At 46.8% G+C, this 23,693-nt stretch overlaps 1 protein-coding gene across 2 annotated transcripts in view; it reads right to left on the reverse strand.

Annotated features, from left to right (window-relative positions):
- Positions 1-1,111: 1,111 nt before the first annotated feature.
- PTK7 (protein tyrosine kinase 7 (inactive)) overlaps positions 1,112-23,693 on the reverse strand; it is a 139,395-nt gene continuing 116,813 nt past the window's right edge. For both annotated transcript variants that reach the window (XM_060247936.1, XM_060247943.1), the window contains 8 exons: positions 18,829-18,956; positions 17,371-17,574; positions 13,852-14,007; positions 12,606-12,841; positions 10,690-10,770; positions 8,952-9,103; positions 8,674-8,852; positions 1,112-2,386 (listed from right to left, as the gene is read on the reverse strand). In XM_060247936.1, coding sequence (XP_060103919.1) covers positions 2,226-2,386; positions 8,674-8,852; positions 8,952-9,103; positions 10,690-10,770; positions 12,606-12,841; positions 13,852-14,007; positions 17,371-17,574; positions 18,829-18,956 — 1,297 coding nt within the window. In that variant the 3' untranslated portion in view covers positions 1,112-2,225. The remainder of the gene's footprint in view (positions 2,387-8,673; positions 8,853-8,951; positions 9,104-10,689; positions 10,771-12,605; positions 12,842-13,851; positions 14,008-17,370; positions 17,575-18,828; positions 18,957-23,693) is intronic.

The raw sequence follows: 23,693 nt of genomic DNA on the forward strand, positions 1-23,693 counted from the left end.
ATGCCATCCAGCTCTCCTTTTCTACTCAGTCAGAAGAGACATTAGGGCCGATTACAAACCGGCACTTTGGGTTGACTCAGAGACGCCTCTGAAGTCGACCCCAAAAATCTGTGCAGACGGCAACATCTGCTGCCCGTCCTTCTCCCATCCTCACCCCATCCTCCAGGCTCCTGCAACTGGCTCAAAAAGCTACCCCTTCCTAAGTGGTAGCAAATATTTGAGCCAGCTGTCAGTCACCTCCGGGCCATCTGGACAGGGAAGGACCATTTCTGTTTTTTTTTTAAAAATGAAACCAATCAGAGCACTGGTGCGCTTGTGCACACCAGCACTTGTCTCCCAAAGGAAAACAAAGGGAATCCGGCTTCTAGGGCACCTTTCCATGTGCAGGCTGTCAGCCGCTCCACGAACAGGATGGGGCCGCGTCGCCGGGGACCGTCTGGAGGTTCTGGGATTGCTCTTTTTGTGCCGTCTGTATTCGGGACGCCTCCCAGCTGCCCCAGAATGCCCATCTGGTATCAGCCTAGATGTCCTGATTAAGTGTATGGAGGCAGTAATGGACTGGATTAGGGCCAATAAATGGAAAAGACTGAGGTTCAGCTGGCTGATGAAAGTAATTGGGCAGTCGGCCTGTTCTGCACAGATCTACCCTCCACCTTATGGGGCCGTTGTGCTGCCTGGGAATGCTTTTTGATCCACAGGAAGGTAGAAATCCCCTTTTCTATAGCCATGATTTGCCTTTGGAGGTATAATTTGGCCATAGTTTCCCATGCTCTGCTTGCATCCATGCTGAACTACTAAAACACACGGTACGCAGATCAGTGAAGTCTGTTCAGAAGCTTCAGTGGGTTCTACATGTGGTGGCTAGCAGGTTCAAGTTACAGTGACCACATCTCCCTGCTTTAATTGAGTAAACAAATGGATTCCTCAATTAGGGCATTTTAAGCTTATGCTACTTGCATATTAAACACCACGCTACTATTCCTGGCCATCTTGTACAAGCTATATTCTGTGCAATGACCTCTCCTTCTGCCCCGGAATCCCCAGGAAAAAGAACCCTGGAATCAGTAATTTACCTAGAAGAAGGAAAAATTAGATAAGGAACACAGGAATGTTTTATTTTTTTAAAAAGGAAGGGACTCTTTATTGAGAGCAGCATATATAAAAAAAAACTTCTTGGCTGTTCTATCCTCCGCTCAAGCAAACTGAAACTAAAATGACTCTAGGCTGCAATTCTTGTAATAACAATAATAATAATAATTAAAGAATACTAAGGCTGAGAGGTGTCAACTTTTTTTAAAAAAAAGATAACATTGTCCCCCAAATAATCGTATAAAAAGGATAGTCAGAAAAGCAAGTGAAAATCTCCTTCATATGCCAGGCACTTAAGTTTTCTTTGCTCCATCTAGATACGCAGGGAGGCACCAGAAGGCCTGATGGACCATTCCAGGAGGAGAGACACAAGAGAACTGCTTAATAAATATAGAGGTTCCTCACTGGCTTAAGAGAGGAGTACGTGGTCCAATTTATAAGGTGCCCTGATGTCTTGTTTACTTCAAAACATCAGGGCGTCTCCTCCCCCAAACCCTGCAAAACCTTGCCACAAATGAAGACTCTCCCAAATGAAAGGAACTTGCTTGTGCTTATTGTGAAAGGCATTCTGAGGTCTGAATCAGATGGGACCATGGCTCATTGATAAAGCACCTGCCCTGCATGAAGAAGGTCCCAGGCATCTTCAGTTAGACGCGATATGAAAGACCTCTACTTAAGACCTGGGAGAGCCACTGCCAGTCAAAGTAGACAACACCAACCTTGACAGACCAATAGTCTGACTTGGAATAAGACAGCTTTATGTGAGTTCAGGAAGAAGAAAATGCTTGATGTGCCAACACAGAGGAGTCCCAAAACTTTCCACAGACCTTCATCACCAAAGTGGCCTGTGGTGCCTTTCCAGCATTCTTCCCTGCAGCTCTTGCATGTTAACCAGCCCCATGGATCTCAGAGGTAGAACCTGGAGGAACGCAGCCTGGTGAGGGGCAGGAAACGGGGCCTGATAAGAAGCCTGTAGTAAAGGGACAATGTCCACAAGTTTTGTCCATTAGTGTAAAAAATCCACAATCTCTTTGGGTGTGGACTTTGCATCCCATTGGAGAGTCTGTAACAGTCAAATGCCAAAACCACTCTCCAGCCATTCCCAGCTCATGCAAGATGGGCCAACCTTTCCCTGCTCAGGCTTTGCTTTCAGATGGGCTTTCCCCAAGCATGTTGGCAATCTCACTGAAAGACGGGCGGTCCTTTGGGCTGGTGGCCCAACAACGCTGCATTACTTTGTAGACCTTGGAGGGGCAACCCTCTGGATGGGGAAGCTTCATCTTCCCATTCTGTAAACCTGAAGATTGGTAAGGAGGAGAAGCAGATGGTCAGAAACAAGGATAAAAGGAGATCAACCACAGCCCAGTTCTTATAATAATAATAATAATAATAATAAATTTTATTTCTATCCCGCCCTCCCCACCTTAGCGGGCTCAGGGCGGCTAACAGCATATTACAAAACATACAGTGATATTATAAAAACATTTAAATCCAACAATATAAAACATCAACAATGAAACTACTAACATTAAAAACCAGTTCAATGATATAATTATTCTGCGGTGTGAATCTTCAGACCGCATTGGCGGCTCCTTAATTCTTGATCTTCCTAACAGTCCGGATGTGCCAGTTTAAAAAGGACGGTCTTGCAGGCCCTGCGGAACTGCTCAAGGTTCCGCAGGGCCCGCACCTCCTCGGGGAGTCGGTTCCACAGAGTAGGAGCCGCACTCGAGAATGCCCGTACTCTGGTGCTCTGATGTTTAATCTCCTTCGGCCCGGGGATGGTCATCAGATTTTTCCCGACTGACCTCAGTGCTCTCTGGGGTTCGTATGGGGAAAGACGGTCCCTCAGGTAGGTGGGTCCTCGGCCATATAAGGCTTTAAAGGTAACGACCAACACTTTGTACTGGACTCGGTATATAATCGGCAGCCAGTGCAGTTCACGTAGCCCCGGCTGTATATGCTCCCGTTTTGGAAGTCCCAACAACAGCCTGGCCGCCGCGTTCTGCACTAGCTGCAGCTTCCGAGTCCGGCACAGAGGTAGCCCCAAGTAGAGGGCATTACAGTAGTCTAGTCTTGAGGTGACCGTTGCGTGGATCACCGTTGCGAGGTCCCGGCGCTCGAGGAAAGGGGCCAACTGCCTTGCCCGCTTCAGATGGAAGAATGCTGACTTGGCAGTGGCTGCTATCTGGGCCTCCATTGATAGTGAAGGCTCCAGTAAAACACCTAGGCTCTTTACCTGGCGCGCTGCTTTCAATAGCGCACCGTCGAAGGCCGGGAGAGCTATTTCCCTTCCCAGGGCGCCGCGGCCCACGCACAGGACCTCTGTCTTCGCTGGGTTCAGTTTCAGCCCGCTCAGCCTGAGCCATGTCGCGACAGCCTGTAAAGCCCGGTCGAGATTCCCTGGTGCGGAGTTGGGCCAGCCGTCCATTAGCAGATAGAGCTGGGTGTCGTCTGCATATTGATGGCAACCCAGCCCAAACCGCCGGGCAATCTGGGCGAGGGGGCGCATATAGATGTTGAACAACATCGGGGAGAGAACTGCTCCCTGAGGCACCCCACAATCCAGTGTGCGCCTCCGGGATCGTTCTCCCCCAATAGCCACCCTCTGTCCCCGACCTAGGAGAAAGGAGGAAAGCCATTGCAGGGCCGACCCCTCAACCCCAATGTCGGCGAGGCGGCGCGTCAGTAGCCGATGGTCGACTGTATCAAATGCAGCCGACAGATCTAACAGCATCAGCACTGCAACGCCGCCTCGATCCAGTTGCCGTTGGAGGTCATCCACTAAGGCGACCAGCACCGTCTCCGTCCCATGGCCCGGCCGGAAGCCTGACTGACATGGGTCCAGGACAGAAGCGTCATCCAGAAACCTCTGAAGCTGCTGCGCCACAGCCCTCTCAATAATTTTACCTAAAAACGGTAAATTAGACACCGGTCGATAGTTCGCCAATTCGGCCGGGTCTGCTGTAACTTTTTTCAAGAGAGGGCGGACCAAGGCCTCTTTTAGGGGTGTTGGAAATTGCCCCTCTAAGAGGGACCTATTTATGATGTCCCGTAAAGGACATCTAAGCTCCCCCTGGCAAGATTTAATCAGCCAAGAGGGGCAGGGGTCCAGATCGCATGTTGTCGGGCGAGCAGCGGAGAGGATTCTGTCGACTTCCTCCAGGCTGAGCGGGTCGAAGTGGTCCAGCACTAAACCTGAAGACAGGCACGGAGCCTCAATTTCACTCACTGTATCCAAGGTGGTAGGCAGGTCTTGGCGGAGCAACGAGATTTTATCTGCAAAATATCTCGCAAATGCCTCACAGCCTATTTCCAATTCTCTAACATTTGGTTTGCCTTGAGGCAACGTTATAAGATCCCCAATTATTCTAAATAATTGTGCTGGGCGCGAGTTTGCAGATGCAATCTTGGTAGCAAAGTATTCTTTCTTTGCAGCCTTGACTGCCATCTCATAAGACTTCATAAACGTTCTATAGGATGTTCTCGTTGCTTCGTCCCGAGTATGCCTCCACTGCCTCTCTAGTCGTCTAAGCCCTTGTTTCAGCCGGCGCAACCCCAGGGTGTACCATGGGGCCAGCTTCGTGCGAGGGCGTAGAGGACGCCGGGGTGCAATTTCGTCGATAGCCCTGGATAGCTGGTCCTGCCAGATCTCCACCAGGTCATCGAGGGAATTGCCAGTGGGCCAAGGATCCCTCAGGGCCGTTTGGAACCGTTCCGGGTCCATCAGGCCCCGAGGGCGAGCCAAAATAGGCTCTCCGCCCATACAGGGTTGGGGTAGCATCCCCATACGGGCCTTAAGGGCTAGGTGATCCGACCATGGTACCGCTTCTACGGCGATATCGTTCACCAAAATCCCGGACGCAAAGATCAGGTCTAATGTGTGCCCGGCCTGATGCGTGGGAGTCGTGACAAGTTGAGAGAGTCCCAGTGTTGCCATGGACGACACTAGGTCCATCGCCTGAGTGGAGGCCGTGTCGTCGGCATGGACGTTGAAGTCACCCAGGACCATAAGCCTCGGGTACTCCAACGCCCAGCCCGCCACTGCCTCCAATAGTGATGGTAAGGCATTGGCCGGTGCGTTAGGCGGACGGTACACCAGCCAAATTGCCAACCCCTCTCCAACATCCCACGCCAGACCGGCGCATTCAATCCCATCAATCTTTGGGCCCGGGAGAGCCCGAAAGGAGTAATCCTCCCGTATGAGTAATGCTACGCCTCCCCCCCGCCCGCTACTCCGTGATTGGTGGAAGACCGAGTATCCCGGGGGGGACATCTGGGAGAGAGCTACTGTCTCCCCGTCCCTCACCCAGGTCTCGGTCACGCAAGCCAGGTCCATGTTCTGCTGTAGCAGAAACTCCTTAAGGGTCGCGGTCTTATTATTTATGGACCTGGCGTTACATAACACCAATGACAGAGGCGAGCAATTCTTCTTAGACCCACTACCCGCCACCATTGGGATGGGAAGTAGACTGGAAGGTGGCCGAGCACCGCTTTGTCTCTGTCTCCTTCCATTATATTTCTGTCTATTCCCACCGTCGTATCTTCCCCTCCCCAGGAGCACTGGAATCCCCTGGCCGGCCATCTGAATCAACTCACTATAAAGTCACCAATGTCACTCTCCGGTTTATCTCCACCTACCACTTCACTTACCCTCCTCACCAACCCTACCAATTCCTGGTTGACAGCCCACTATTTATATCTCAAATTAATTTAGTAACCCTCCCAGTCCGCCTTGCAATCAATTAGGTTGAATTCTGCAAATTCATTGATTCTTAACTTATTAATAAATAAATAATCCCTCCCTCCCATCCTAATAAATAAGTTAAGATTTTTTTTTTTCTGATCTAAATATTAATTTTGTCGCTAATTGATTGATAAAATAATCTATAATTAAATTAACAATAATAATAAATTAGCACTATTAGCGAGCTATCTGTCATTCCTCCATGGGGTGTGAGTCCAGGTAGTCTGTTGAGTCGTTATTACCCTGCCTGTAGATGTTCTTCATTAGTGATGTTTACTAATTAGTCTCGATAATACTCTCGGTGATGTTAGTTACAGGAGCCAGTGGTGTTGGATCAGTTCCGATGATGCTAAAGTGCGAGTGCAAGTGGTGACCACTCTAGGCTTGATTCAGCCGCTCAGGTCTCTGTAGCCTGGCAGTCAGGAGAGGGGGGGAGGCTTCTTGGTGGTGAGGATGCCCCATTGCATCTCAGCACAAAGCCTCTCAACAACAATGCTCCTAAACTTATATCCTGCGATGGTCCCTACTTTGCTTCTCCAAAGAAATGCTGAAGGAAGGCCTTGCAAATACTTGCAAGCAACTCCTTTCTCTTTAGCCACCTGTGCTCCTGATTCCTGTTTCCTCTCCCCTCCATGCTACCAGAAACAGCCCTGGGAGCATTAAGAGGTGAGCAAGACATATTACAGTTCCCCCTCAGTGCTGGTTCTGGCCTGGGGAGTGAGCTATCAAGACTGCACATCCTCCTTCCTTCCAGCCTTAAAAGGTCAGGAGAGGTTAAGGTACACACATGTAGCAGCTGCTCAACAATTCTTGTTGAGACACTGAAAGGGTATGCAGCCAATTGCTCAACAATTCTGAGCCTGCTTTTGAGCCTCACATAATTGGACCCTCTGATTCAATCTTTTTGAAACTTGGGGGGGGGGGGGGTAAGAACTTCAGTGGGGGGCTTATGCTGAAAATCTGGTGCCTCTGTCTTAAAAAACAGGGATCAGATACCCATGGATCAATTCTCCATTATACCCTATAGGGACTGGTCTCCATAGGGTATAATGGGGTGCCCAGAGGACATTCAAACCCCCCCCACACACACACTTTCTAATGACCCTGAAGTGGGGAGAGGGAATCCAAACCAAGGGATCCCCTGCCCCCCAACTGGCTAATCATTAAAAGGAAACAGCTATTGTGCAGCAGGGTACACTTACAAGTATTAGTACATACACATTTGTTGTGCTGACAATTTAGCTACCAGTTTCACCTACACAGGTATGATGAATGTGTTAAAAAGCTTAATGCGAAGCTACAATTTTAAACCACTTCAGGGATAGCTTAATTCAGAGCATCACAGCTATGACAGTGAGGACCCTTAATTTTTATCTACAACAGACTCATAATATCTGTACTTTTGCCTCTCCCAGGCATCCAGTACACTCATATGAGCAACACTATCTTCCACACCGTCTGTGGCTAGAGTGTGGCGTGGGGCAGGGGTGGCATTCTTTTAGAAAGGACACTGAAAGGGTATGCAGTCAATTGCTCTCAAATGACAGTCATGAAGATACATTACAAACTCATGATCATTTCACACTTTTCACACAGCCTTCTCCGACCTCTCCTCCTTTCTTTTATCCACCCCATGCATCAGGCACCACAGAGATGGATCAATTACTGACATCTGTGATAGCACGATACCTTAAACTGCTTGCCAAGGCAGATAAAACAAGAGTTAGCAATTATATAGCACTTTAAGAATGGTTGAAGTACCTCACACAGATTATCTTGTAACCCTGTAAAAAGTTATTATTATTATTCCCAAACTCCACATTTTGGGCCCTGGGCTTATTTTTATGACTTTCTTATTCTGTTTTTACTCTCTGGGTTGCCTTGAGCAGATCTGTGGAGAGGCTGCAGGGGAAATCCCGTATTAAATAAATAAATAATAACTGGGAAAAGCTGAGAGAGTATGGATTGCCTAAGGCTACCTAGTAAGGAAATGGCTGTGATGAGATTCAAACCAGAAACTTTCTGACCAGCACCTATTACCAACTGTGCCATACCAATTATTTTCTTTCCTTTATTTTCCAAACAGACAACAGTGACCAGCAGGAAAAACAGTAAGTCCTGTTATTTGGCTCTGCTAAATTTCAGCTACACTTGTGTCTCGAGCAGAAGTAACATTCAGCATTATGCACATGTGGGCTTTTGCAAATCCCAGTGTGCTGTAAGCAGAACTCAAATTCTGCTCAATTTCCTAGTTTGCTGTGTATTTAAATGTTTCTTTCTACAGCAAGGTACACTAAATGTGTGTGTGTGTATGTGATGGCCAGCTGTTCTTGGAATGACAATATGCTGTGTTGTCAACAAACTAGATCCTGTGGATTCACTAGAATCCAAAACTATGTGCATACAACAGTAAAAGTGCCAAAATGTGGCACTAAAACTGTATCTGACAAATTTCAGCCTTCATTTAGACCATATTTCTAACCCTGGAAGCTGCAGACATAGGCATTTATACAGGTAACAGAATCTGATTCTGGGTAGTGCAGAGTCTAGACCAGCCTTGTATACAAGGTTATCTAAAACCAAGAGGCTCCCAGAAAACCACTACTACATCCCATGATTATATAATATCTATGTTTTTTTCTAAAACCACTAAGGTGTTTTTGGTTTTTTTGTTCATCCCCCTCCTCTTAAAGTGGTCTGCCCTATTTGGCTAGCCAAATATTTGCTGGCAAGTTGCTTGCACACATGGATTGCCAGATGGCACTTGCTGGTACCTGGCAGGGATGCTTCACAACTCTCTGGGCCAAGGGAATAGTAATCAGTGGGGATTCACGCACCTGCTAGCACTTCCTCATCTGCCAGTTTGGAGTGTGGCATTTCTCCAAGGGTAAATATTTCCCACATGACGACCCCAAAGGACCAAACGTCCGACTTGGTGGAGAATTCATCCTCCAAGACAGCTTCGGGTGGCATCCAGCGGAGCGGGATCCAGGCTTGGTGGTAGTGATAATATTCACTGTTTCACAGAGAAGCAAAGGATAATCAGCTCAGCCCCAAAGATCCAAGAACAGACTTCTTTTCCAGCCAAGTGAGAGGGATCCAAAACACCTCTTACCTGTTGTAAACATCTTTGCTGAGGCTCAGGCTTGATACCTTGACCTGCCTTTGGGCACTGACCAGACAGTTCCGAGCTGCCAGGTCTTTATGTACAAATCTGCTGTTGGAGAGATGCTCCATTCCCAGAGCCACTTGGCAACTGAAGGATACCTGTGGAAAGAGGTCCACACACATTGGCTCCAGATCACAGAAGGCACATTGAAATGACCCCAGCCCTTCAGGCTGTTACCAGTCCAGTGCAGTAAAAGGAAAAAAACACATCTTGTACTTCACAAGTGCTCATTTTACCAGCAATATTCTTTTTAAAAATGCTAAGTGATAATTTGCAAGTAATATTTGCCAGGCTTAGGAATTGCCAATTGCCTTGACAAAAAATGTCCTGTCCCTTTAACAGAGGCTTAATGGGATGTTATTTACCTGGTGAGGTTATTTACATCCATGCCATGAAAAGCTTTTGCTGCTTGTTTTTACATATTAAGCCTCTATGAAAAGGACAGGCCATTTTTTCACAACCCTAGATCAGGAACAGACTTTTTTTTTAAAAGGGTTTAATAAAAAGTTTTGTAATGTGAACACTCCCTGATATGTTGCTTGTTCAAACTCCACAGCTCTGCCTTTACACAAAGTTTCCCCACTCCCAATCAGCCTCCTCTACACCTCTGCTACAGGCTGGCATCCATCTGTTTCCTCCACTGACCTCCTCCACCTGGACCTTCTATACCAGGGGTGTAAAACATGCACTTTGGGGGCCGAATCAGGCCCCCAGAGGGCTTCTATCAGACCCTCAAGCAACTGGCTGTCATCTGCTTCCTTCTCTTTCTTTTTTGCTTCCTTCTGCATCACAGATTGCTTTGCAAGGCTTGCTCAATTGCTCAGGAGCTACAGAACAAAACCTCTATTTCTCCATTGGCTGAGGCTCCTCTCCCCAGTCCTCTGAGGAAGGAAGGAAAGAGCCAGAGCTTCCTTTGCCCAGGTCCCTGGATCCTATGGGAGAAATACAAAGAAAGCATCCCTAAGACCAGTAAGTGCTAACGTTTTAAGCATGTTTGACGTTTTTAAAAAATATATATTTGTGTTTGTCTGTGTTATCTCTGCCACCTAATCTTAAATAAGTAAACACATGGCCTGGCCCGACATGGCCCGGCCCGACATGGCCCAGCCCCTCAAGGTCTCATTTATGTCAGATCTGGCCCTCATAACAAATGAGTTTGACACCCCTGTTATATACTGTTATTCACGTATCCCTCCTCCCTTGTATAGGATCAAATGTTATTTTAACAGAAGAGCTGATGCCCAGATGGAGACAAAGGGGCATGCTGGGCATCTGTAAGAATCAGTTTGCACAAAATGGCCTCTACCTATTTAAGCCAGACTTCAACTGCACCAGCAATCCTCCAGAAAGAAAGGGTCTTAATTAAAATCAGCTACTTCACACACTGCTCCTTGTTGCACTGCAAACGTAACATCTAATATAGATCAGAGTCAAGCTACAAGTAGCATCCATTGGCCAAGATCAACCCAGTATTCAGGGCTGCTTGAAACTAGTGACACAAAGACTGGAGACTAGAAAAGAAGAGTACAGAGTATTACAAAGAAAGGCTGTGTGCTGTCAGGTCAATATCACTTTATTGTCTGCCATATTGTCTGTGTCTTCTTCTCTTCCTCTCAAGTTAGATACTTCACTACATTTTGGGATGCAACTCTTTCTGGGTGAACTGGTGTCTTCTCACTTGTACCTTCTGTTTGGTGCTGATGGGCTGGGGCTTGAGTTTCTCATCTTTAGTCCTGGAAATCCTCAGGAACTGTTTCAGGTCTCCCTAGGATGAAAGAAAAGTAACACTATTTTCAGAGCCCAAGCAGTGAATCCCAGGGGCTGGAAGGGAGGGCAAGCCTAAAGCTCTGCCCTGGCAAAACTTTCACTTCTCTGGTTCAAGTAGGTGAGTTGCAGAAGCAGCAAAAAAATATTTGGCTCAGCCTCAGCACCACATCTCATCTGTACGGACTCAGATACTATCACACTGAGTGCTGGGACTTCCTTAGTAACTGCTTTGCAATATTTCCATCATTTTCTGAAAAGGATCTGTTAGGATTTCATTTATCAGAATAACGTGGAGTAAACTACAAAATAGCCAGGCACACACATTTAGCTTTAACAAAGTAATCTTTACTTTGGAAAGGGGTAATTTGGAGTTCTACAAAAAAAGAAAAGGAATTAACATCCTATCTGTCTCCTCTGACTTACATGTTGACACTCTCAGGTCTAAACAGCAACTGCATGGAGATCTGGGGACTCAAAGGATCATAAACTGTAACCAAATGCTTCCCAAATCTATTGATTACCCAATTAGGGCTTCCCCTTACAGGATCACTTACTTCTATACCTTCTTAACACCACACTATGCTTTGGAATTCAAGCTCCTATCCCTTTCATTAAGTTAGGTTCTACTCAGATATCACAAACCACGCACGATTTGGTGAATGAGCTGCAAATCCTCAGGCTTCTTCCCTTCTACCCCACCCCCCAAAGCCAAGACAGGCAAAAGCTGTCTCCCCACCCCACCCCACCCCACCCCTGTAAATGTTATATGAAAATAAATCACATGATTTCAGTGGCTACTGTGGGTCTAAGAATATTCTCCTCCTAGGTATGTTGTCTCCCCCTCCAAAAGTGGCCCTGTACACTGCAATTAAAGGCTTCCTGGTTTAGCAATGCAATTCCAATATAAACCTAAATACTATCAAAATGTCAATCATGTGAACTGGAGGAAAGTGAGAGAAGGGAGGGGGGATGTGAGCTGAATGATCTGAGGCTTGTTTGTATCACAAACTGCTGCTTGTTTGTGATGTATGACTGCAGCCCAAAGATACCTCCTGCCTCCAATTTAATAGAGTGAGATTTAATAGTAGAGGCTAGCATTCCCTCCAGACTTGGTACCAAAAGGGTCATCTATGACTTTGTCCTGTTAGTCTGCAGAACAGCAAGATTCAAGTCCACTAGCCCCCTAGAGACCAACAAGATTTTTGGCGTGCAAACTTTTGTGAGGTATCTGACAAAAGGAGCTTTTTAAACAGAGGCTAGATGGTCATCTGGCAGCAATGCTGATTCTGTGAATTAGGCAGATCATGAAGAGGGAAGGTAGGGTTGCGTCAGTGCTTAGATCTTATGGTCCTTTCTTACATGCCCAGGGAAATGCTGAATGCAACTTTGGAGTCAGGCAGCAATTTTTCTCCAGGCCAGTTCAGCAAGGGATCCTGGAGGTTTTTGCCATCTTCTGGATATGGAACAGGGGTGTATCTGTGTGTGGGGGGGGGGGGGAGGTATTTGTGAGCATCCTGCATTGTGTAGGGGGTTGGACTAGATGACCATGGAGGCCCCTTCCAACTCTATGATTCTCTGACTCTGGAAAGTTCATACCCTTAAAATCTTGTTAGTCTCTAAGGTGCTACAGAACTCAAAACTAGCTGATTTGTACATCTTATCTTCACAATATTCACCTGTTCCCAAATTCACATAGCCTACAAGCCTACTTCAAGAAGTGGGTATACAATGCATTCACTAAGCAAAATGGCAGACTAGCTTTTTCCCCTCACTGCCATCATCGTATTGGGGAAAAGCTCCTGTAAAAATGAAAACTCCTAGCACACCACCTACCAGATCCACATATTCCAGAATCATGTAATGAGGCTCTGTTTCCCGGCACAGGCCCAGCAGTCGCACCACGTTGCTGTGATTCAATTTGCCAAACATCTCAAACTCTCGTCTGAAGTCCAGCTGCAGCTGTTCATCCCTTGTCTGTAGGCTCTTGACGAGAACAAGCACCTCAGTTTCACTGTCTTCTTCAATGCCTTTTGCCTTGGCCAGGAAAACTTCTCCAAACTCACCCTTTCCTGGAAGAAGCAGTCAAATTTGTGTCTGATTGCTGATCATGGTCAATATAACACAAGCAGGAAGCCGCACAATCCCATTGTTAGGCTTATAAAAGGATCTAAAAAGCCTTATCCATTATTCACAAAAGACCAAAAATCTCTTGATCTATCAAGAATGATTTCACAACAAATGGTGTAATGGTTTTTAGTACTGTCTAACTTACAGAACAAAAAAGAATAAGGCCTCTATATAAATGCTTGCAGGCTGCCACATTGCTTCACAGGAAATCTAAACACAGAAGCCAACCAACCAAATGACACAGAACATTCTGTGAGCTTTAATAATGAAACATCTGATCCCCCCCTCCTTCTCTCCCTTTTAAAATATCTAGCCTGATGAAGAGTTCAGGGCTTGCTCTCTTATTCTGGATCATTTCTGTAAGTCCCAATAATAGGTATTACATGGCTTTTGTTTTGGGATTACGTAAACAGGAGTACCAGAGTAATATCTAGCGTTAAAATCTGGGGGCATCTGTGGCATATAGAGTGCATGTCACTAGCTTCAGTGGGTGTACAGAATCCCACCCTGGAATCAAACACTGTATTGACTGGCTAATAAGGCAATCTGGAAACTAGGCAACTGGTGAGAGCTCCTGTTCTTTGGAAGACGGAGAAGCAGATTTCATCTTCCTTGGGGAGAAGAGTCCTTACACCCATTGCAGAACATCCTCTTTTTACATTTGCTGAATGGGCATAAAAGGGGCTCACCTTCTGTCCTTTTATTAGGACCAACATAAAGGACTCATACTCCCTTGCATACCCAGTTTGAGAAGTGCAAGTGCTGATATCAAGCAACTGGCTGGGAAGGGAGATGAGGACAGTCACATTAGAGCTCCTCAGCACAGACTGTGGGAATCTCAGCTTACCCTAAGCATGCCACTGCCTGGGAAGGGAAGGAGAAAGGCAGCAGGTGTATTGCTTGCACTCACTGGCATGCAAGTATGAAGTAGAACTATTACTTTGCAGCATACCTAAGGTGGTGATTGTCTGCAAATTGGAGCGAGGGAAATGCATCTTATCACTGGCGCTGTGCCTCTTGCTGGCAGATGAGCTGCTGCCAAGATTAGTCAAAGCCACCTCTTCTTGGATTTCAGCAGTAGTCTGGCCATTTTGCAGCAAAGTGCCCCCTAAGAAGAAAACACATTTTAAGGTCTCCTGCTAAGGCAAGCACATCCTGATATTCATGCATTTTACAGTAATGAATCTCAAAAACCATAGCGATTTATTATTTTGTTTTAAAAATTTATATCCTGCCTTCTTAGACCAAAGACTTCTTAAACCAATGGAGAAAGGAAGATATAACAATATAATGGAACCATACAAAACCATCAACAAATCCACTGCAGCCAATGTAAGATTCCTGCACTAAATCACCAATTAAAGAACTACCAGATTAAACCAATTCCTTTTGATTAAAAATTTATTTCAAAAGTGCTGTCTTGTAACTCCTTCAAAAATTTAGGCGGTTTTCCTATTCAGCTTTACAGTAAGTGAATTTGAAAGGGCAGGAACTATTGCCAAGAACGACCTAAACCCTGCTGCCACAGTTCTGATCCATCAGCATGACAGCACTAATAGAGCAAATGCTGCTGACCTGATCCTAACAGGTAGGTCAATGAGCTAACATGGAGGTAGCATGTCGGCCACTGACCATGAAAGGCTTTATAGGTAAAAACCAGGACTCAATAGCAAACCTTGAAGACAGTGCAATTGTAACAAAAGCTGAATGTGGTGTTGACCTCTGGTAAAATTCCTACAGATGTGGCCACTAATCTAGAACTGTGACATTTCTCTTTTTGTTGTTGTTACATACTTCCTCCCCCTAACTTCTGAGTTACAGGAAAGCACAAAATTCAGCATCTTCAACTATGTCAAATTGATTATGAAGATGGTATAAGGGCAAGTCTTCCCTTCCATTTAAATTCAAAAGGTTCTTTCTGATGGCTGGGAGAATTTGCAGGCTAAATGATCTTCTTGTTTCTTTCCATTGGTTATATTTAGGCATTTATATTCTGTTTTTCTCCCCAGTAGTGATAAAAGCGACCAACAATATCATATCATTCTCCCCTTCATCTGGTTGACTTTGTGTTTTCAGTTTCAGGATATTCATACATTTTGAAAGCTCCCCTTCCAAGGCAGTCCCCTCCCACCCTGCTGCCCAACTTGTACGTTATGTTTATAACTGATGACAGACTCTCACCTACAGAATCTCATGCTATAATGAAATATCTGCCTGTGCAGCAACAGGTAGGTCATCTGGAGGAGGAAGAGCTGTCTTAGCAGATTTTGGCATTGTGCACATTCTGTGTTGTGTGTGTGTGTGTGTAATTTGTGCATCATTTTATCTATTAATGGACTGCGGTGAAGCACCTCCCAGGCAATCTATTAAGTTTTGTGTTCTGCAACCTGTAGTGGCCCCATTAGCTTCCATGAACCCAAGGCAATAAAGCAGGATAGAGATATTTCAAATAAATAAGAAAACTAAGGTGCCAGCCGCCTCTCTGTTGCTGCAAAAAGAATATAAAATAAAACCATATCATATTTTTCTAGATTTCAGGATAACCAGGGACAGCAGGAGCAGATGCCATCAATAAACCACAATCTTGTTGCCTCTGAGAGAGAAACCTTAAGTCCTTCCAAATGAGCTAGTTTTAATTGTGTAAGACCTGGGGATAATAGCCGATACTGAAATCTAACTTCACAAAGGGATACAATTTCAGAGTAGTAATGGCTTGGCCACTAGAGGGTGCTGCTGCCACATGATTCAGGGATTAATGCGCAGTGAACCAGAGTTGGCTACCTTCCCATCCCTGAAATTTGATTACTTTCTCTTGCTGTTTGGCCTATTGCTAGCAGCTCTTGAGAGATACCTCTCATGGTTATTTTATAACCCTCCAGCAGTTAGATCAGAACATATCATGGTCCCTCTGTGGCAGAGGCAGCTGGTAGGTACTGCTATCGCTAGAAATGGACTAATAGAGTATTCTGGACAGCTCTTGCATTCTCACAGGAGCCCACCAATTAAATTAGCCTTGAACAGAAAAGACTGGAGATACAACATAAGCTACTTAAAGGCAGGAGGCTGCAATAAACTATAGGAAATAATGTGCACAATGCCATTATTTCCTATGGTTTATTCTCAACGCTGGAGGGTACTTCAAAAAAACACATTAAAATGCGCAGAAAAATAATTCAAATTATGTCTTCCGTTAGTTAAAGGTAAAGATAGTCCCCCTGTGCAAGCACAGGGTCATTACTGACCCATGGGATGACATCACATCATGACATTTTCTTGGCAGACTTTTGTTATGGGGTGGTTTGCCATTGCCTTCCCCAGTCATCTACACTTTACCCCCAGTAAGCTGGGCACTCATTTTACCGACCCTGGAAGTTTGGAAGGTTGAGTCAACCTTGAGCCGACTACCTGAACCCAGCTACTTCCAATTAATTTTGACCACTGCAAGGTTTCACAGATTTTGGAATAGTTTGGCAAGGACAGGGGGATGGCAGGAAGGCCATGACTACAGTAAATAACTAAAACTGACTTGATATAAAGGTGAATCACACCACTGGGAACCACCACTATTTTTCCCATATTAAAGGATCAGTTAGAATTTCTTCCTGTAGCATTCTTTTAAAAATCTGGAGAGAAAACATGCTACCTGAAGACAACCAAAACAGACCAGGGAAAAGCAGGTAGGACTATGAGCAGCTACAGCTGATGCCTAAAATTGACTCAAACTAAAACACCAATAGAACCACCAGTAATTCCCCCCACTCTGCCCTTCAGTTTTTGTTTGTTTTTAGAAAGAGGATGCAACAGGAAGAAATTCCACCTGCTCCTTTGATAGTTGCACAAAAAATGAATTTTGAGAAAATGCAGCATTACAAGTCCACTAGAACCATTAAAAGTGCAGAATCTCTATCTTCTTCTGTACTTGGTAACCTGGGGCATGGGAATTATTTGTAAAAAAAATCCATAGTGAGTCCCATGTTGTAGGCTGGAGCTAAAGGTGAACTGCGGGTTTTAGAAGTTGGGGTGGCTACAAGAAAAATACTGAAGCTCCCTTTCATTTAAGTCTTGGTGATAATGTCAAGGTTCAATAAATGCTAAATGCCCTCTTAAACTTCCTCTGTGTGTGCACGAATGTATGCATCCAAGCCAAACAGTGCATACATGTAAGGAGATGCTCTCGGTGGCTCCCACAGACCCAAGCAAACTTAACAAGGCCCTTTTAGAAACCCTTCAAGAACTGGTTGCTTTGGGTGGCAGAATGCCAACTGAAGCTTGGGATAGTACACTTTTGTTTGCTTCTATTATTTATGTAATAATTTTTACTTTCTCCTCTAGACTTTAGAAAAAATACATACATTTTAAAGGTGTTTTGACCACTCCTCCTAACAGCTCCGAAGCAATGCATTGGAAGGCTAAATCAAGTTAGTACCACCATGCTCCCCTTCCTAACCAGGATCCAGATCCAGCATCTTACCATTCAGACACTCCATCTCAGGCTCTTCGCCCTCTGGCTGCTTTTTCAACCTCTTTGCCTTTCTCCTCTTCTTGCAGTAGAACATGAGCCCCAGCACAATGATGATGTATGCCACTGCAGCTCCAACTGAGAGTCCTATGGTCTGAATCATCTTATATGGAGTGTGGTTGTTGGACGTGTCATCTTGTGCTGCAATTGGCTTCTCTGGAAGTTGGATATCAAGAGTGCATGAGACAGAGCAGGCTGCTGCCTCCACCACTATGCAACATATAGACTGGTTATGTGGAATGTTTCATGACCAGCACACACTTTGCATGGATAGAGCTAGCCTGAGGAGGGTCCTCTCCCATCTGATCAGCTGGGTTGCTACATGCTGCCTCTAGAAAAAGAGGTAAACTTGGGAGTTCCTTGTTCTTGAATAATTAGGGGACCTGTAAGACTCAGCATCCGATCTGTATGACCCCATTCCCGCCATATAGTGAAGACAAGCCCTGTGTCCAAGGCAGGAAGGTATTTCTAGGGAAGCCCTTTCCAGCTAGACTGTCAGACATCAAGGCAAATCTTTGTTTGACCACAGCGAGAACATGTCATCTTGGCTTGTATGTCCCTCTCCTGCACTAAAATGAAAAGACACTGAGAGAGCAACAGCTTGTCTACTCAGAAATCCCATTGTATTCAGTGCCACTTACACAACGGAAGATGTTCTTAAGCATGCAACCTAATATTCGGTAGTTTTAAAAAATTAATTCTAATGAAAGAAATATGTAGAAATGAAATGAAAAAATATGTAGAAAGGAAAAAGAAAGGAAAAATGGAGACTTGACAGGGAATCTGCTCTAGAATTCTATCTTGTTCTGTATAAATTTAAATTTGGGTTTTAAGGAATAAATGGTAAAATAAAGGCTGTTCAAGTTACTGTAAAAGGAATCAATAAATGTTATTAAAGGGAAAAGATCTCTGGGAAATATGTTGTATTAAATACTATAAAATATTGTCTGTACTAATAATATCTGAATGGGAACATGAAGGTATGTGTACATAACATGTACATATTAAGTTATGACAAAGTTTACATGTAAGTGTTTTATTCAGATTTGATTGTCTAACTGAATAGTGACAAAATAAATCACATTTGTCTTCAAATGTTACAAATACTTTGTTTATTGTAGCATTTGGATTGTTTCAAGGTATGCATCTGTGATTTATACTGATGTTTTTGAGACAGGCTGCATTCAAATATATAACTTAAGGATATAAAGCCCCAAGGGCCCCACCCACTGGTACCATATGTTGCAATGAACCTGAAATATGCAAATGTAGAACATTTTGCCCCACTACCTTCATTCAGATTTTCTTGTAAACCATATCAGTTGTTATAATCAGATTCAGAGCTATTCCCCTAGAAGTCACTTTCCTGCATTCCAAAAACAGTAGTACCACCAAATGGATATTCCCTACCTACAACATAGAGAGATGCATCATGATCTTTGATGTTGCAGCTGTTGCCAGCAATACAGGTGTACTTGCCAGAGTCTTCTGTGGTGACATCATATATTATCAGAGAGCCATTGGACATAATCTGGATCCTGCAAGCAATGCAGAAAGAGGCTGACATTCTCTAGCCAACCTAAACATCACAAAAGGACAGGTTTCTTACCTGTAACTGGTGATCTTCGAGTGGTCATCTGTGCAATCACACATATGGGTAATCCGCAGGATTGGCCCCGACCTCGGAGAGTTCAAAGCAATCTTGATCGTAGATCTGGCGCGCCTCCCGCTTGTCCTGGGAGGAGTCAGCTACTGCGCATGCCTGGAGAAGGGGGAGGTGCTTAGCCACTCAGTTTCTTCCCGCCGCCGGGTAGGTGGAAATAACTGTGCTAACTAACTTCCAGCAGCGGGGAAGGCTGGGTGGGTCTGTGTGATTGCACAGATGACCACTCGAAGATCACCAGTTACAGGTAAGAAACCTGTCCATCTTCTTCGTGGTCTCTGTGCATTCACACATATGGGTGATTAGCGAGCCATTTCTTCGGAGGTGGGTGCTGGATCTGTAAGAAAATGTAGGATTAGAGTGTAACATAATGATAGTGTTACTCACGGTGGTTAGTCGAAGATCGATCGTAGCACCGCTTGTCCGAAGGAGGCGTCTCGCCGGGCACGAACGTCGAGGGCGTAGTGCGAGGCGAAGGTAGATGTAGAGGACCAGACGGCTGCGGCGCAGATGTCCTCTATAGGTATGCCTTTCATGAAGGCGGACGAGGTGGCCACGGCTCTGGTTGAGTGGGCTCGTATATGTTGAGGGATTGGTTGTTTTGCCAGCTGGTAGCAGAGTTCGATGGCAGCAACAATCCATTTGGAGAGTCTCTGGGTAGATATTCTGCTGCCCTGATTATGGGTAGCGTAAGTGATAAAGAGTCTGGGGTCTTTACGGATTTGGCGGGTTCTATCTATGTAGAAGGCTAGGGCTCTCCGTGCATCCAAGTTGTGGAGTGCCCTTTGTCCCGCGTCCGCGGGGTGCTGGAAGAAGGCTGGTATAATGGACTGTCTTCCCAGATGGAAGGGAGAGACGACCTTGGGAAGAAAGGTCGGGTCAGGTCGGAGGACCACCGTACTGTTATGAAATGTCGTATACGGTGGGTCTGCTCTGAATGCGCAGATGTCACTGGCCCTCTTACCTGTGGTGAGGGCCGTAAGTAATGCCGTCTTCCATGACAGCAGGTGCAGTGGAATGGAAGCCATGGGTTCGAAGGGCGGTTTCATGAGTTGGCTCAGGACTAGAGATAGGCTCCAGGTGGGTAGAACTTGTTTGATTGGTGGGTGAAGGCGAATGATGCCCTTGAGGAAGGCTCTAGTCGCATGGTGAGAAAAAACCGTTGTGCCATCGATGCGGGGGTGGAAAGCAGAGATGGCTGCCAGATGTACCTTCAGGGAGGAATACGACAGACCCGCTCTAGAGAGCGTTAAGGTGTAAGTTAGTACCTGAGGTATGGTGGCATAGTTGGGGTCGAAGTTGTGTTGTGAGGCATAGTGTGAGAAGCGTTTCCACTTAAGTAGATAGGATTTCCTAGTAGATGGTTTTCTGGAATTCACTAGGACGTGACGGACCTCTGGGGGGAAATCTAGAAATTGATTCTCCAGGCTGTTAGCTTGAGTGACGCCGGGTTGTGGTGAAGGACCCTGCCGTCCTGTTGGGAGAGGAGATCCCGTGTTTGAGGGAGCTGGACGAAGGTATTGTTGGACAGGAGCAGCACGGTCGTAAACCAGGGTTGGCGCGGCCACCATGGAGTTATGAGGATGCAGTTTGTGTGGTCTACCTGAATCTTCTGTAGAACTCTGGTGATAAGTGGGATGGGGGGAAAGAGGTAGTGCAGTGTTCCGTTCCAAGTTTGTAGGAAGGCATCCCCCCTGGAGAGGTGGGATGGGGGACCTCTCATGTAGAAGCGGGTGCATTGGGCATTTGATGGTGAAGCAAATACATCTATCTTCGGTTGTCCGAAGACGTTGAAGATCTGTCGGATGTATCGACTGTTGATGGACCACTCGTGGTTGTTGGTCGAGTGGCGACTCAGGGCGTCTGCCTGGGTGTTGTCGGTCCCTGGTAGGTGCACGGCCGTGAGGAAGATGCCCTGGCTTATGCTCCAATGCCACAGTGCGAGGGCTCTCCTGCAGAGTCTGACGGAGGCGGTGCCGCCCTGCCTGTTGATGTAAAAGACTGTGGCGATGTTGTCGGAGGTGACCTGGACGTGCTGGTTCTTTAGCGACGGGAGGAAAGACCGCAGGGCCTTGTGCACTGCGATGAGCTCCAGGCAATTTATGTGGAGAGAGCGTTCGTAGTCTGTCCATTGGCCCTGCACCGTGAGGTCCTCTAAGTGGGCTCCCCATCCCCACTTGGATGCATCTGTGGTTACGATCACCGAGGGCGGTGTCTGTTTGAATGGCATGCCCTTGAAGAGGTGATGTTGCTTGGTCCACCATTTGAGGGATGGCACAATGTGCGGTGGGAGGGTGAGTAGTGTGGATTGATGTTGTGTGTGGGGGCGAAAAGTCCTTACGAACCACATTTGAAGGGGGCGCATGTGCAGCTTCGCAAACCGCAGAACTGCTGTGGTTGCTGCCATGAGGCCTAGCATTCTTTGGAAGGTGAGCGCTGTTTGGGAGCGCTGGGCGATGATAGTGTTGGCCATTGACAGTATGGCGAGTGCTCTGTCCTGAGGTAGGGAAGCCGTTTGCGAGAGCGTGGAGATGTCCGCCCCTATGAACTGAATCCTCTGGGTAGGGATTAGTTTGGATTTTGAGAGGTTGACTCGGAGGCCTAGGGTGGCCAGGGTGGAGAGGGTGGTCGAGACGTCCAGTTGTAGTTGCTCCCTGGAATGGGCGACGATCAGCCAGTCGTCTATGTACGGGAAGATTGATATCTGTTGCTGGCGTAATGTGGCTGCTACTACTGCCATGCACTTGGTGAAGACCCTTGGTGCTGTGGAGAGGCCGAAGGGGAGGGAGCAGAACTGGAAGTGCTGCCTCCCTACGGCGAACCTTAGGAATCTTCTGTGATGATGATTGATTGTTATGTGGAAGTAGGCATCCTGGAGGTCTATGGACGCCATCCATGCTCGTTCTGGGATGAGCGGAAGGATTGCCTGAAGCGTGACCATACGGAATTTCTTGTAGATTATGTGTAGGTTGAGTTTGCGGAGGTCGAGGATGGGTCGGAGTCCTCCGTCCCTTTTTGGTACCAGGAAGTACCGGGAGTAGAAGCCGGTGCGATGGTATTGGGGTGGGACTGGTTCTATCGCGCCCTTGTCCAGCAGAGACGCAATTTCTGTCTGCAGGGGTGCGGACGGGGGTGTGGTGAGGAATCGGTGGTGCCTTGGAGTGGATGTAAACTCTATCAGGTAGCCTCTTTGAATGATGGTGAGGACCCAGGCGTCTGATGTTATGGTCCTCCAGGCAGTGTAGAACGGTTGTAGTCGTGTTGATGGGTTTGGCTGATGAAGGGGGACTGGACGGCTCGGGGCAGGGAGGTCAGAGAGATGGTTTGGATGTGGTTGGAGGTTTCTTGGTTGTTTGGCGTCTGTGCTGAAAGGAAGGCTTGGACTGTGGTGGTTTGCGCTTCCATGAATCCTGTTGTCGTGGGGATCTGGCCCCTTTGTATTGGCTGGACCTCCAGTTCCTTTGTCGGTTGGATTGTGTCAGAGGTTGGGAAACTCCCAGACGTTTCGCCCTCTTCCTGCCATCGTCTACTGACGTGAGGATGTCATCTGTAGATGAGCTGAACAGGCCGAGGCCATCAAAGGGCAGGTCTTCCACCTTGTATTTGATGTCTGGTTGGAGGGAGGAGGATCTGAGCCACGCGTGTCTACGGAGTGCTATGGCTGAGGCCAAGGTTTTGGAAGAACACTGTGCAGCGTGCCGTGCAGTGTTGATTTGCTGTTTGCTCACTCTGGCGATCTCTTGCAGGGTAGTGGCGGCTGACTTCTGGGACGCCTCGGGTAGGGATGGTACCAGTGCGCCGAGGGAAGTGGTCAGGTTGTGGGTGTATGCGGAAAAGCATGCCATGTAGTTGAGGATTTTGGTTGTGGCTGTAGTGAGGGCGTAGATCTTTCTCCCGATCGTGTCGAGTTTCTTGCCCTCTCGTTCTGGTGGTACCGGGTGCCTAGTCTGCTTCGATTTCGAAGACGAATGCACGATGATCGAGTTCGGAGCCGGGTGAGTGAATAGGAACTTGGATTCAGGTGCATGTATCTTGTAGAGGGCTTCGACCTTCTTGGATGTCGGCGGTACTGATGCCGGTTTGTCCCATGCTTCTCTGAGTGTTTCTAGGAGGACGGGGAGCATGGGAAGAGATGAGCTGGATGGAAGATCCGCATGCACCAGATCGAATACGACGTCCGAGACTCTGGGGGCGTCCGTATTGAGCTTCAGGTTCAGCGAACTTGCCATGTTTGCCACGAGGTCGAGGTAGGATTTCGGGCCCTCGGACGGCGATAGGTCTGCTGGCTTGGCTATGTCGGATTCTGGGGATTGTAGGTCCGAACCCGAAGAGTGGTCGGAGTCGGAGAGTTCCTCCTCGGATCCGTCGTCGGTTCCCTGGTGCAGGTCGGGCTGGGGCGTTGTCTTGGGAGCCGTGTGTAAGGACTCGAGTGGCGGCGGGAGTTTCGGTTCGGCGCCGAGATTCGTAAGGTCGTCATGGTGAAGCGGTTCGACCGATGCGGAATGGAGTCTGTGTGAGCGATCTCGGTCGCGAGGAGACTCTTGGTAGCTGTGGTAATGTCGATCGTAGGATGGTGATCGTCGGTGCCGTCTTCGGTTCCGTGGGGATGGAG

Source organism: Heteronotia binoei, chromosome 1 (assembly GCF_032191835.1).
Source record: "Heteronotia binoei isolate CCM8104 ecotype False Entrance Well chromosome 1, APGP_CSIRO_Hbin_v1, whole genome shotgun sequence".
Classification (NCBI taxonomy): Eukaryota; Metazoa; Chordata; class Lepidosauria; order Squamata; family Gekkonidae; genus Heteronotia; species Heteronotia binoei.